We start from the raw sequence: 15,973 nt of genomic DNA on the forward strand, positions 1-15,973 counted from the left end.
AGGTTGTTTTTTAGTGATCATTTTGGACATATTTGATATTTTTATTCATTTAGTTTTTTATATTGTCTTTAACATATTGATTTAATTTGAAAAATTGCTATGAAACTAAAAAAAATATGAACGATGATTCAGATGCCTCTTTTTAAAAGTTAGACTCAGACCCAAATATTGTTAGGATCGACCATGCCTGAAGGATCCTGATCAAACATCTAGTAGTTGGTGTCCTATTTGGTCAAATTACCTAATAAGAATCCTATTGAGATTCTACAGGAGCTACGATATCTTTAAATAATATATCACATATCAAAGTTTGACACACACAATTTTCTCTCTTATTACTCAAAAATTCGACCAACTCTTTTAGTTTCTGAAGAAAGACAATTTTTTATTGATCATTTGTAGGAATTTACGAGAAAAGTTTCTCTTTTAACATTCATAATAGTTAGTCTCAAGTATTATAGGTTTAGTGTCAAAATTATAGTGTGTGTGATATTATAATATATATGTTTTATTTGACAATCGTTGTATCTAAACAAGTTGAAGGTTATGACTGTCCTTCACAAAAGAGTACAATTAAAGTTTGACAATAAAATTCAACTACCACCAGTCAATGAAAACGTCTCTTGCAAAAACACGCGTTTGTTCTGTTTGATTCGTTTCGACGCTTTTTGAACTTTTCGCCTGTCCTCGTAACGTCATCTTCCTTCCTTTGCAATAAATCTTTTGCCTTCTGTAGAGATTCGAAGCTTTTCGATTTCCACTACCATGGCGAACAACGTTAGATTCCAGGTTAAGCAAGAACTCATCGATCACAATTTCGCCCGTGTAAATAAGCCGAACCCGAATTCCGCGCAGCCGCCTTTGGTTATCGAGCTGTCGAGTTCGGATTCTGATTCGTCTTCCGAAGACGGTGGAGAAGTTAGGGACAGTGGGAAAAGGTCTAGGGATTTGAGCGCTGATGTGAGTAATGGGAAAAGTAAGAAGAAGAAGGTGGCTGGGGACTTACCGGTGGGGTTTTTGGACCTTTTGCCGTCTAAAAGGCCTCCGGTTGGTGTGTCTTCTACTTCAATGGAGAATGTAGGATCTATAGTGATGGCGCCTGTGGCGGGGTCTGTCAAGCAGTTCTGGAAGGCGGGGGATTATGAAGCGACGCCGGCTGTTGGCTTCAGGAATCCTTATAATTGTGAGTTTTTTCTCCTTGCATGTTTGTTTTGTGAGTGTATTTTGCTGGGGAGGAGAAGCTGTGCTAGAAGCGCTAGAGATGACTCCTCCAGGACTGGGGGTTGTACATGTGCTCTCGTGTTCGCAGCTTGACTTCTGCGTTAAATGAACAATGTTATGATTTTCACCTAAAATGGATCCTTGAGGATGAGGTCACCCTAGATTTCTTGAATTAACTTGTATGAAAGTTGACTAAACTCCATTTGGTTTAAATGTTAAAAAATTAGCGTCTTACCCAAAAATGGTGTTGATTTACTACTTATATCAGGGTGCGATAATAGGTCAAAATGCAGCATATCGTTTTAATTCTTTGAGCGACTGCTCAAGTATCTCTTCGTTAGTCTGCTTGCACCTTCTTGTATTGAGACTTTAGTTGTTTAATATTTTGAAATAGCCCTATTCCCAACTGATATCTGTTATAAATCTACAGGTAGCATGGATCATGTCAGAATACATCCCAAATTTCTGCATTCAAATGCGACTAGTCATAAGTGGGTTCTTGGAGGTAAAGAACTACATCCTGTTTGAATAGTTGAGCTATATTCTTCGTGATGCATGCTTCTGTAGTTCTGTTTAGGTGGAGATGCGATGTTGTTTACAATCTCCCATTTTTGTGATGCATGTTCTGTTTTCTGTGAGGTGCAATTGTATAAGGTTCCATTTCTTACTGTCCTGGGATTGTGCATGTGTTCGTTTTGCAGCTTTTGCAGAACTTCTAGACAATTCCTTGGATGAGGTATATCAATTCTATCATCTGGTTGACCTATATTATGTTACAGTTTGTTTGAGTCAGGAATCTTACTTCTTTCTTGTTATATATCTGTTGTTTTTAGGTCTGCAGTGGAGCGACACATGTCAATCTAGATATGGTTAAGAGCAAGAAAGATGGGACCAAAATGTTACTGGTTGAAGGTATTTTCATATAATACCACTTTGATTTTATCTCTCATCATTTTTCTTTTTAAATATGTGCGCAGAGCGCTTATTGCATGTCCTTTGGTGCATCAATTAGTCTATTGGTATAGCAATTGGTTTTTGAAGACTAAGGTGTACATAAGAAAACTATATGTTCGTATGAAATACTCTTTATAGTTGGGAAATCTGAAAGAAAAGGTCTTCAGTAGGGCAAAGCTCAAGTATTTTACGCGGGGCATGCGGTATGATGATATGAATCCCTGTGAACTGGAAACCATCCCCAAGAAATGGAAACTTGTACACTAGTAAGTAGGGGTGAGCAGAAAACAAAACGAACCAGACTAAACCATAGAACCAAACCAAATCGCCGGTGATTGGTTTTAAATTATGCAAACCGAAAAAATTGGTTTCGTTCAAAGTCAGGATTACCAATCTGATTATATAAAAATATAATTTTTATAGAAGAATCTTTCAAGAGACCGAAGGAACAGAAGAAGATTGTTGGGAGAAAATCATGATCAACATAGCAAACTGGATTCGATCAGACAAAGAATTCGAGGGCTATTCGATTTCTGACTTATTTCGAGATTGGTCTTACATCTATTGTTAGACGTTTTAGTTTCTTTTCATTAGTAGTGGACTTCTAGTCCACTTCCTGTAATGGACATTAACTAATATTAATAATACTCAAGTTTCTTATAAAAAAAAAAATTATTTAAGAAGACCCATTTTATGTGTGAAAAAATATATATGCCAATTAATTGAGGTTGCAATATACCAATTTTTAATTTTTTTTTAACCCTAAACCGAAGTTACAAAATTTGTATTTTCAAAATTTATACATTTTGATAGCAAAATTTGTAATGTTCTATTGTATATTACATTGTTAAACGGTTTAATATCTGTATGAATATCGATATTTGTCTATCATATCTAGTTTTAGAAAATTTATATCATGTTTAAAAAAAATCAAAATATTTTGATTTTTAATAATGTCAAAATATTTTGATTTTTAATTATTAATGGTTTGATTTGGTTTGCAATTTTACAAAACCGATAAGAATTGGTTTTTTTCAAATTCTTATTAGAATTCGAACCAATCCACGTTGGATCACCCATACCATCAAGTCATGATGTGAGGTTAAAACCATAAATTATTGTGCTAGTTTTACCTTCTTTTGGGCTTTTGTTGATAAGAATAACATCTGTATTATTGCCTTCCATATTGTTCTTTCTGTTTTGTCTATGAATTCTTGCTTAACTGATTATATTCCTATATCCTAATTTATTTGGTTCTTGTTACCTTTCTGAGGTTTTTCATTATTATATTATGTATGATTTGATATCCTCATGTTCAATCTGCTTCCTGTGAGATTTTCACAGATAATGGTGGTGGAATGGACCCTGATAAAATTCGTCAATGCATGTCTCTTGGTTATTCCTCAAAAAGCAAAATGGTAGACACTATCGGGCAATGTCAGTTCTGTCTCTCTCAGGCTGTGAATATCATTTGACTTCTATAAACCGTCTTAGTAATTCACATTAAATTTACTTGAGAAACTGTGCATGCCAGATGGAAATGGCTTCAAGACAAGCACCATGAGGCTTGGTGCTGATGTGATTGTTTTTTCTCGAAGTCGTGGGAAGGATGGAAGCAGGTTTGCATTTTTTTTATTAGGTTCCACGTGCAAGTAAACTTCGTGCGATGTAGTCAACTTCCATGATTCACACATTTTTGTTAATGTATTGTCAACAATAAAGTTTGGATTATGGCTGTATTGACCTTATTGCTTTGATATAATATCTCCTTCATTTGGAACCGGTGGATTCTATATTTTGGAGGACCATGTGGTATTGTGGTCAACGACATCACTAGTGCTCATCTTGGTATTTTTTGATTTCATCAGTGCTTTATTGCTGTACTAAAAATTTTATGCCCTGAAAAAGCTTCATTATTCAACATTAAAAGTTTGTGGTTAAGATGAACTTGCATATGGTTACTTGGTGACTGACTGGTCTTGAATTTTCCCAATATGAGCTTTTTTTTTCTAGTTTTCATAGATATCAACTGCCTGCTTTTCAACTTTTACTGCTCCTAGGTATTTGGTCAGGGATTAGGAACTTTTTCTGGATATTGTTTGGAATTAGATTCATATGGTGCTTTTTGTTGAACTCTGAGGACAAATGCTTTGTTTTTTAATTTTCAAAGCCTCGAGGAGTGCCTGTGAATCTGCCATTTGGACAGATTTGATATGTAAGCCCTGATGTGAAAACGATACGGCCACCCCTTTTTGTCGTTGTTTTATTTAATTTCACGGATATCATATGGTTGAGTGTTCAACATTCACTAGAGATTGCTATTATTTCCTCCTAAATGCTGATCTGAATGTTTGTTTTTATTACTCGACTGATTAACGAAGTGCTGAATCTGTTTTAGGCCGACTCAAAGCATAGGATTACTATCCTACACTTTTTTGAGGAGCACTGGAAAAGAAGATACCGTGGTTCCTATAGTGAGTGACTTTGTGATTTTGTACTTTGTGTATGAAATTATTGACTTCATACGCTTCTTAATTTATGTAGCCTAAGCTACATATTAAGATTCCCAATGGCTAAAAGAAATTTAAAAGTCAAACTGTGATGTGCACATCTTGCTCAGTCATGCAACCCCCCCCCCCCCCCCCCCCCCCCCCCACCCCCCCATCTTGTAAATCAAAAGAGAGTCATATTCTGCACCTACTGTAATTGTTCTCTTTGGATACTATCAATATGATATTTAGTATTTAAAATAATGCTGGTTCATGAATATTAAATTTTTTCCCTAAATTTTGTCGAAAGCTTGATTATGAAAGAAGTGAAAAAGATTGGAAAAAGATTGTTCGATCATCTGCTGATGACTGGAAGAGAAATGTTGAAACTATAGTTCAATGGTCTCCCTTTTCAAGCGAAGAAGATCTTCTTCGGCAGGTGATTTTTCTTGTTTTTTGCAGTCAAAGTATATAAAGTCATGTCACTTATGACCTTTGTAGTTCGTGTCTATGCAAAATTATCCTTAATCCTCAATTCTTTGGCTTTATGTCTTCGTATGCACACTGAGTACTGCCTTCGCTGCACCTCTATATGTGTCATATCTTAGTATGTAATTTGAGATGTCAATAAAACATTTACAATTATTGTCTATCCTCTGAACAAACATATTATTGTTCAGACATATTTATCTTTTCTTTATGAAAAGTAAAACGGTTTATCTGATGCTAGTTTCTTTTTGCCGTAATCCTTTTCACGGCCCAAATCCTTTTCACGGGCTAGGGCAACTTTGTCTAATTTTGAATTTTTTTCATCATTCGACTCCTGCATGATTCTTGTACAAAGCCAAATCAATCCTGGCTGATCTTGACTCTCTTCATGCGGGATTTGGTCGCGAACTCTTTTCATGTGGGGTTTATTACTCATGGATCAAAGTTTTCAGATAATGGAGCTTGGTCTCCATGTTATTTGATTGCGGACATGTTTATTTGAGTTCGACATTTGATACTTGAGCATATAAATATGGGAACATTTGAAAACATTTCGAACTTGAAACACATATGAATAGGTCATGAGCGGCTATATTTTGGACTAAAGTAGTCAAATATTTTAGATGGTTCATGAAAAATAGTATTTCAGGGTGGGATTGGCAAAGAACTCTCTGCCTATGGGTTGAAGAGAAGAGGAAATACAAAGAGCGCAAAATTCTGTGGCCAAGGACAGAAACTATGAGTATAGTCCAATAAATACAAATTTGATTGCACACCTTTAATAATGGATGCCTATTCTATTACTCGTAAGAGGAGCTCAAATCTCCGTGAGTCTGGGTGTATCATGCAACAAAAATGAAAGAAAAATATCCACTCTTTATATTAAGAACCTAAGTGAGCTGAAGCATATGGCTCCATATCGCTTGGTTCATTAATGTGAGAAAAGAAGATTTTCCAATGAGACGATATCATGAACGTGTGGAAAACTTCAACCCAACCCAACTCATCTTGGGTTGCGGGTAGGCGAGCTAACCCACCAAAATTTTTTTTAAAAAAAAAACTAAAAAAAAATTTCTTCTTTTGTATTTTTATTTTCTTCTTAGGATAGAGTTTGGCTTTGACATTCTCTAGTCTCACATTTTAATAATGGTTTTCTGTGATCATGACACAAAGATTAGATATTAAAACGAGGAGATTAGAATTTGTGACTATTGACTAAGTGTGCGGGGGTGAGCAATGGCATCCCTTTCTTCTTCACTATTGAGTTTGCCAATAACTTTGGACAAGTATGCTTATAAATTTGATGTTTGCTTGTTTTCCCACATCATCTCTTTTTACTTGGCAGTTCTATCATATGAAGGAGCAAGGTACTCGGATATTTATATACAATCTTTGGGAGGATGATGAGGGACTACTAGAACTTGATTTTGACACTGATCCACATGTGAGCGACCATAACTTTTTATCGTAGAGTGGGTGCTTTATTTGTGAACATGTGATAACCTAATATCTCAATTCTTTGGTTTTTTTAGGATATTCAAATCAGAGGTGTCAATAGGGATGAGAAAAGCATAGAAATGGGAAAGAAGTATCCTAATTCCAGGCACTTTCTTACATATCGACATTCATTGAGGGTAACGTGCTGCAGATATCAAGCGATTATTCATTTTTTTTCTTTTTTTTCCTCCTTTCTTTTTTGTAATAATTAATTAATTTATTTTAGATCTTGTTTTACTAGGATCTCTAATTGGTTTCTTGTCTCTTGCACATTTGTTGTCTTTATGCCCTTGTGTCGTTTGCAGCTTGCTGCTTCTTAAAAATGTCAAATATTTATGATTGTTAAAGTTGATTTTGAAATTATTTGTCCCGCAAAACATTTAAGGATGTCCCACCTGGTGGGGTTGTATAAGTTGAAGGTTGTATCATTGAGGGCATTAAATGCATGATAATCTTGGAAAATGAAAGAAGATGAGTTTTGAACAAATTTGATATGGTGATTGGGAAGATTGTCACAAATATTTGGATTTTCATGTACTTATAGTGATTATGATTATGTTTTCATCCTCGTATAGTGGGTGACGACAATATTCAAAATAAAAAACTAGTGTTTTAGCTCTTTGAAAGTGAATATAATTTAGTGTAGTCATCTTGAAATAGATTGACATTAACATGATTAATAAATATTTGATATAATTTTATTGTGCTTCATTTGTTATGCACATTCATATACAAAATATACGGTACATATGTACATGTACAAGTCGATGCAACAATTAGGTACCCATATTTGGAAACAATTAAGTTCTTGACACCCATATAACTGGAAACAATTTTTAATGAAGTTCTTACTGGAATTGCAGAGTTATGTAGCTATTCTCTACCTGAGAATTCCTCCTGGATTTCGAATTATTTTGCGGGGTAAAGATGTCGAGCACCATAATATAGTGAATGATATGATGATGTCACAGGAGATCACTTATCGTCCTCAGCCTGGAATTGATGGGATTTCAAATAATTCTAATGTAATTTTGGTTTAGTTCTTTGTTTGATATCCACATAATTCAATGCGTTTCACCAGCTTTCGTCTGTGTTATAGATGGTTGCTGTAGTCACTGTTGGTTTTGTGAAGGATGCTAAATACCACATCGATGTTCAGGGATTTAACGTCTATCACAAAAATCGACTTATCAAGGTGGTTCCATCTCATCTCAGCTTCTATCCAAACTCTAGAAGTTTTTCTTTTTCATTTCTTGTATGTATGACTTTGTCGCATGTCAAGATTTAGTTTTATCGCAGGGTTGTTCGTGGTTTGAAATTTTGTTTGATTATTTAATCGAATTCATAAATTTGCTGAATGAGTTTTATATGTTTAAGAGGGTATTGATATATAGCATGCACAGTCTCTTCTAGGAAACTCTCAACTATACAATTGTAATCAATTAAATCTACCTGATTCTAATATATCAAATTCTATCTAAAAATGAAATATAATAACATAGAATATCGAGCATTGTTTACTCTTCCCCTCAAGTTGCGAAATACGGATTATTTTGCCACTATCTCTACATGTGAAATGTTGTTAAAATTTTAATTCTATAAAAACCATGGACGCCTATAATTTTGTCTCTCAATATAGACTGTACTTAACTGCATTGTGTGCTTTGTATGATTCCAGCCATTTTGGAGAGTTTGGCATCCTCCTGGTAGCGATGGTCGAGGAGTTATAGGTACAATTATGCCATTTTTACTTTCTAAATATTCATTGGATTTGATGTTCTAATTGCTGTACTTTTCCTTCAAAGGCGTCCTTGAAGCCAATTTTGTTGAACCAGCTCATGATAAACAAGGTTTTGAGCGAACTACTGTCCTCGCAAGACTTGAGGCACGATTGGTTCAAATGCAAAAGACATATTGGTATATTCTGTTGATTGACTGAGTTGATTTTAACATGATTTCATTGTATAATCTTCTGTAGTGACACATTATTATTGTTTGATTTTCGCTGCATTTGACAGGACCACACACTGCCACAAAATTGGCTATGCGCCCCGGCGCAATAAAAAATATCATGATAGAGGTAAATAATGGAGTTAAAGACTTTGTGTGTTTGTGGGTTTTTTTTTCCTTGGGGGGGGGGGGGGGGGGGGGGGGGGTGTTAGTGGGACACTATAATGAAAGATCTTACCGGATATTGATGTATTTTCAGATGCTTCTCCTGATTCTTTTTCCCCAACTCAAACAAAAGGCACTTCAGGCGAGAAGACATGGACCAATGGGCATTCGAGTGGGAAGAGAGTTACAAAAACCAGAACCCCTGGTAAACAACCAGGTTTTACTGAAATATCATCCTCTTCCACTGAGGATGTTGGTGACAATGACATGCAAAATCACGCTTTCAGGAATCGGGCAACTGGTTCAGTATCGGGGGAATTGTTTGATAAAAATAGATCTCAAAGATTCCCAAGGTTACATCAAGAAACTGAACAAAACAATTCACCTGCTGAAAGGCTCAGCCAATCATCAACCCGAAATACAAATTCACAGGTGATCACCTCATTTGGTATTTGGAAGGTATATTGTGTGATCCTCAGAAAATTGCTTTACGCTAAATGTAATTGTTGAGTACCTTACCCATGCTCCAAATATGGGCACCATTAAGTGTGCTGGAAGGTTAGTTTGCGACTTTGTGTGCACAAGTATGTTGACAATATTTGTATTCTGAACTAGAGTAAAATTCTTAATTGAGTGGGTAAATTTTTGGATGTTCTTTTTGTAGGATTAGTATATTTTCATAAACACCTTCCCATATCTGCTTCTATGAACCAGGCCGTATTTGTTCATAGTGTTGGATCTTATTGTGTGCTTTTAATGTCAACAGGTACCGCTTTTAATGTCAACAGGGTACCTGTTCAAGTACGAAATAACTTCTGAATTTAAGCTTCCATGATTGTGTATAGTGAATAACAGTGAAAATTGTTGGATGTAGAGCACGTGTCATTTGAAACTGGATGTATCCAGTTTGCTTGCCTTTTTCCCTTTTAAAATTTGATATCAGAAGCAGAATCAAAAGACAAGTGACAGGAAACTTTATTTACAAATAATATCGGAATGGATCCTATACAAATGAGATTCTGTCCACTTCAGGTGCACTGTCACTCGATGCAACAAGTGCTTTTTGGACCAAAAACGTTTCAGCTGAAATGTAGCCTGGCCTGTCTGTTATAAATACATGACTTGTCTATATTGTTATCATTAGGTTGGTTTTTATTTTTGTGACATGCAGTCATATTTAAGAAGCATTTCCTTGTACCCTGTGATAAATTTCATTTATTTTTTCATATTTCCAACATTCTGTTGGGTTTCTCCCCCAGTATTTTTAACGGTTAACTTTTTTAAATTATTTGCCTTGTAAACGCAGGATGAAATCCACTTTCTAATTTGTTATTTTGTGGAAACATGATTTTCTAACGTTGGACATGGGTTTATGTTGGTTTTTGTCTATCTTCAAAAGGCAAATGATAATGAATCAGCGTCAAAGTTCAGTTCTCATGCATTGGTTCTGTTGGAAGAAGAGAATCGCCAATTAAAAGAGAGGTATTTAGTCCACATGAACGGTGCTTCATATAGGTATTTTTATCATATGATAAGTCGATTTTCTGTGTTGTTAATGCAGATTGAAAAGGAAAGAAGAAGAGGTTCTGGGTGATTTGCTTAATGATTTGCAGAAAGAGAAGGAAAGATGCAAGTCTCTCGAAATTCAGGTGATAATTCTTGTATTAATTTTCTCAGTTATGTCTCGTGATACGATTCTTGTTCGCTTTGTTTTACAAAATTTATAGAAGATGCTTTCTGGTTCATTATTCGTTGCTGGATTGAATTTCCTTGCTTATGGCTTACCTTATGATAGCTTCGTTTCGACTGTGATCAAGTATTCTGGGACACACTAGGTAAAAGAGGACATGTTCTTTTATTTTGCGAGGGCAGAAAATTTGGATACCATAGTACCGACATTATACCTTCTATCGTTTTGTGACACTACCTATGTTTGGTACTTGATTGAAATACAAACACTCCTTTTGTGTTTCTTGTATATAATAATGATATTTTTTTTAAAAAAACAGAGTTTTTGATTTTAGCCTGTAATACAGAGTCCAATTTCTAAGAAATTGACTTGGTCAATGATAAGGGCAGGGACTGTGGAAAGAAATACGATCCTTAACTTAATTTGCACCCTAAGTCCTAAGTTTTGGAGGGACCGTGGAAAGAAAAGGCAATCTCAATAATGGTTTATTCAGTGCTCATTTTGATTACAACTTTTAGCCGAAATATGAGCCTGTTTGTTGTCCTAATATTGAGGTATTTGGTTTGGTTTCATTATTATGGCCGACAATGTTATGTTTTTTACGTATGACCTCAACCTAAGCAGACTTCTTTTGCGACTTAATCAGGTGCAGGAGTCCAATCGTAAATATGTGGAGCTAAGCAAGGAACAAGAGAGTATAATTGACGTATTTCAAGAAGAGAGACAGCGTCGTGACATTGAAGAAGAGAATTTGAGAAAGAAATTAAAGGAAGCATCAAATGCCATTCAAGAATCATCAAATACCATTCAAGAGTTGATGGGCCAGATTAGGCTTCTGGAGAAAAAGTTCTCCACTGGTAAATGATGATCTATTCCCGCAACTGATGGTACAGAAACTCTTCATGACACGTTAATCATGACTTGTTTATGATGCAGAAGTTGTCCGTGGTAGGATTAGAGATGACGATAGAAACTGCAAGAGTTCATTGATGTATAGTTGCAGATAATGCTCAACGCATCATTCGAACAATTTAGTAGATCTTACCTGATGATATCATTCTTTTTTTTTTTTTTTACCAACTTTAATTCAAATATTTGCTTGAATTCTATTTTTCATTTACAATCCATTTTATGGACAAGGGTTGTCAGCTAAACGATTTTGGTATATGTTCACACCATAATGCGAACCAAATATCAAACCAGCCCTTCGACCTTTTTTGATTGGGTCTTGGACTCCGGTGTATTTTCCTCAATTTTTTTAATGGAGAAATTTTAAGGGTAGGGTGGGTTGGGTCCGAGTAATAATACTATGTAAAAATTGTTCTAACCTGACTCAACCCGAATCAACCTGAAAACTCTCAACCTGAACCTGATTAACCCGATTTTAAATTTTTTTTAAATATAATTAAATAAAATTCAAAATAATAATAATAGTATTTTAATTTAAACACATAATAACAAAATATCTCTTATATATGTGATTTAAATTTGAAAGTCTAATTGTAGAAAAATAAATAAATTTATTAAATCAAATAAACAATTATTTAAAAAATAAAAAATGTTCAAAATAAATATTAAATCAAGAAAATCTATTATATAAATAATAAATATTTTTTCCGACATATAATATATAAAAATGTAGGCAATATTTATTAATTATATTATTTAAAGAAAAAAGTTAAAATTTTCGGGTCAACCCGAACCCAATCAACCCATTCATTTTTTTCGGGTCAGTTATCGGGTCCAATCCGATGCTATAATTTTGACACCCCTATAAATTTTTTAAATACTATAATTTACGCTTTCCACTCAGATTTTTTTTTTTAAAAAAAAATCATAAATTCCAATTTTTGAAGCACCTTATTAATGGTTGATCGTGACAACTAGGGGCTATTTGCTATATTGAAAAAGAGCTTACGATTCCATAACATGAGGATATAACTTGTAGGAAGATAATAATGACTTTCATAATTAAAGCATTATACGTCCTAACCAGCCAGTGTTTTGAAATGCATAAGGTACAAAGATGTTGAGAAAAATCCCTATTTCATCGAGTGTATTTTATAGTGTTTATTCCATGTTACAATGTGAGTATCAGTAATATCCCACGCTAAAACCTTGGCTAGCTCACAGGATGTAATATGTTTTTCATATATATTAATGCGTTGTATCACATGAAAAAATATACGTTGCTTATTGTGGATCGTTAGATATACAGTGCATGGGAGTACGTATTACCATTTACCTTCACCATATGGTCGAATAAATCATTTTACATGAACGAACTCAATCCAGAAGATAATTTCATGATTCCACATGCTGCTGTGTTGTGTTATTAGACTTCATTACTTATATTAGAAAAATGGTGTTTCACTTCTTATGTCCATATATACATACATAGTTGTTAATAGAAAGATATATATTACTCTTTTGATATGGGAAGCGCAATGGTCATGTGATGAAAATTCAAGATTAGGCCTAATATTTTGATCAAATTTTAATTATTTCTTATAATCGAAAATCAATTTTTATATGGAAATCACATTGTTCAGGCCTTTCATTTTTTTTTTTTTACGTAGAATTAAAGTTTATTTTTTTACTATTTCTATCGAATTATATAACATATTGACAATAAAATTCATGCATGGTGGACTGTGTCGTCTACATACAACAACAAAATGATATAATCATCACCAGACCTCTTGAATTGCGTACAAGGGTCTGCACTCAATCTGTTGTATCCAAGGCTCATGATATAGGAATCAAATCTCTTGTAGCAACATCTCGACGCCTGTTTGAGACCGTACGGAGATTTGTTCAACCTGCAAACCAAGTTCTCTTTGCCTTTTTCCGCAAAACTTTCTGGCTGAGGCATATAGATTTCTTCTTCAAGATCTCCATGAAAAAACGTTGTTTTCACATCTAGTTGTTCTAGATGTAGGTCCAACACCGCACACAATGTCAATACTACTCTGACTGTTGTAAGCAGAACCACATGAGAAAATATCTCATTGAAGTCAATGCCTTCTTTCTGAGCATATCCTTTTACCACCAACCTAGCACGATACCGCTCCACTTGGTTATTGTCATCACCTTGATCTTATAGACCCATCTGTTACCAATGGCTTTCCTCCCTCGTGGTAGTGTAACAAGATCCCAAGTTTTATTATTGTCTAATGCCTCCAACTCTTCTTGCATTGCTATCATCCACAAGGATACATCCGAGCTTTGAGTAGCCTCGTGGAAACTCGATGGCTCACTATCATCTGACAATAGACAATATGCAATATTGCTTTCAGTGATATAATCTGAAAGCCAACCTGGTGGTCTTCTGTCTCGAGTTGACTGCCTCACATTGGAAACTTCAGACTCAACATGTTCTTGTTCTTTGTGCTCTGGTACTGTTTCACAAGAAATTTGACCTTCGTCCGTCTTATTTTCCACCTGAAATATAGTAGTTTCCGAATTCAATGTGCCTTTGTCTCCCTTTACTTTATCTTCCTCGAAGATAACATCTCTGCTGATGACAAGCTTGTGAACAGTAGGATCCCACAAGCGAAACCCCTTTACTCCATCAGCATAACCCAAGAATATACATTTTCTGGATTTCGAATCCAACTTCGATCTTTCTTGCTCATTGTACAGAACGTACACAGGACTTCCAAATGTATGCAAATGAGAATAATCTGTCGGCTTCCCATTCCACATCTCCATCGGAGTCTTCTGATCAATCGCCACTGAAGGAGAACGATTGATAATATAACAAGCGGTTTTGACTGCTTCCGCCCAAAATGACTTTTCTAGACCTGTAGTGCTCAACATAGCTCTTGTTCTGTCCAACAAGGTTCTGTTCATCCGCTCTGCCACTCCATTTTATTGAGATGTGAAAGCCGTCATGAATTGTCTTTTGATGCCTTCATGTTGACAAAATGCATCAAACTCGTCACTGGTATATTCTCCTACATTGTCAGTCCTCAGACACTTAATTTTCTTTTCTGAATCAAGTTCAACCCGCGCTTTGAAATCTTTGAAGACTTGAAAAACATCTGATTTCTTCTTGATTGGATACACCAAACATCTCCTAGAGAAATCATCAATGAACGAGACAAAGTATCTCGCTCCTCCTAGGGATACAACCGGTGCTTGCCAAACATCCGAATGAATCAGCTCTAATATGCTTTTGCTTCTGGCAGTAGAAGTGCCAAACTTTAATCTGTTTTGTTTACTGGTAACACAATGCTCACAAAAGGGTAGTGACACTTTTGTAAGTCCTGACAGCAGCTTCCGTTCTGAGAGAATTTTCAACCCTCGTTCTGACATATGCCCGAGCTTTCTACGCCATAACAGTCAATTCTTCTTCTGAACCAATTGATGTAACAGCTAATTCTGCCTCTTTGTGTGTTTCTCCCAAAAGTACATAAAGATTTGTAGCAACGTTTTTTGCCTTAATAACCACAAGCACACCCTTCACAATTTTCATGATCCCTTTCTCGATACGGGTTTTACACCCGATGTCATCCAATTGCCCCAAGGACAAAAGATTCTTCGTCAGTCCTTTCACATGTCGTACCTCCTGTATGGTGCGAATGGTGCCATCAAACATTTTAATTTTGATAGTACCGAACCTAGCGCTTTCCAAGGCATGATCATTTCCCATGAATACAGATCCTCCTGAGACTGGTTATAATGATCAAACCATTCTCTTCGAGATGTCATGTGCCACGTCGCTCCTGACTCCATAATCCATGTGTCACAAAATTTGTGTCTGTCTTCTGCAACAGTTGCTGCTTCGCTGAATAATATTTCACCACCGCCTGAAGTACTTGTCATATTTCCTTGAGAACTTTTCTCGATACTCGTACACTCTTTCTTGAAGTGTCATTTACCGTCACATTTAAAGTAGTAAATATTTTTCTTCTTATTTTTCGACTTTTATCTACCTCGTCTTTGACTCCCACTGGAGTCACAGTCCATAAATCTTCTTCTTATCATCGGCAAAGCCTCTGCCTCCTTTGATGTTACCAACCTATCTTCCTTATTCTTGCGCCGACTTTCTTCTCCGAGACCCGCAGTTAAGACATCGTCGAATCTTAGAAAGCCCATAACAATATTATTGGTAATGTTGATGATAATTTGATCATATGAATCTGCTAGACTTTGAAGTAGAAGCTTCGCACGTTCATTTTCCACTATTTTATGCCCCATGGAAGTGAGTTGGGCAAATAGAGTATTTAGTGTGTTGATATGGTCGATCATCGATGAAGATTCTGCCATCCGAAGAGTATAAAGCCGTGGTTTAAAATTTCTTAAAATTCTGAGTATGCTCTGTGGTTGCAGCATAGACTGATCTTCCACATCAGAAAGGTTTTTTTGAGATTTTTTTTATTAAGGCGTGATTATTTTGTTCAGTCTACTCAATTGTTATAGACATAATGGCGGGCAGCCACTGCTGATGCATATGGTATTCGAGACATCTCCATCCTCTCTGCTTCACTGCTAGGACACATCTCGGAAGATA

The 15,973-nt window shown here is 35.5% G+C and overlaps 1 protein-coding gene across 1 annotated transcript; it reads left to right on the top strand.

Annotated features, from left to right (window-relative positions):
* The first annotated feature begins 669 nt into the window (after positions 1-669).
* Positions 670-11,498, top strand: LOC142540929 (protein MICRORCHIDIA 7-like). The gene is made up of 19 exons (XM_075647401.1): positions 670-1,183; positions 1,652-1,726; positions 1,923-1,957; positions 2,055-2,133; positions 3,520-3,612; positions 3,710-3,794; positions 4,574-4,649; positions 4,975-5,103; positions 6,499-6,597; positions 6,686-6,787; positions 7,514-7,675; positions 7,750-7,845; positions 8,329-8,380; positions 8,456-8,567; positions 8,669-8,730; positions 8,860-9,197; positions 10,165-10,247; positions 10,327-10,414; positions 11,102-11,498. Exons 1-19 carry the CDS (start codon positions 766-768, stop codon positions 11,318-11,320), a joined length of 2,403 nt encoding a protein of 800 aa, XP_075503516.1. The 5' UTR covers positions 670-765; the 3' UTR covers positions 11,321-11,498.
* Positions 11,499-15,973: the final 4,475 nt, after the last annotated feature.

This window comes from Primulina tabacum, chromosome 3 (genome assembly GCF_025594145.1).
Source record: "Primulina tabacum isolate GXHZ01 chromosome 3, ASM2559414v2, whole genome shotgun sequence".
Taxonomy (NCBI): Eukaryota; Viridiplantae; Streptophyta; class Magnoliopsida; order Lamiales; family Gesneriaceae; genus Primulina; species Primulina tabacum.

Bases quoted from the DNA above. Each gene is read 5' to 3' on its own strand.
- LOC142540929 (XM_075647401.1), top strand. From the start codon at position 766: ATGGCGAACAACGTTAGATTCCAGGTTAAGCAAGAACTCATCGATCAC. The intron at 6,788-7,513 runs GTAACGTGCTGC...CTGGAATTGCAG, and splicing joins CATATCGACATTCATTGAGG to AGTTATGTAGCTATTCTCTA. The intron at 10,415-11,101 runs GTGATAATTCTT...CGACTTAATCAG, and splicing joins GCAAGTCTCTCGAAATTCAG to GTGCAGGAGTCCAATCGTAA.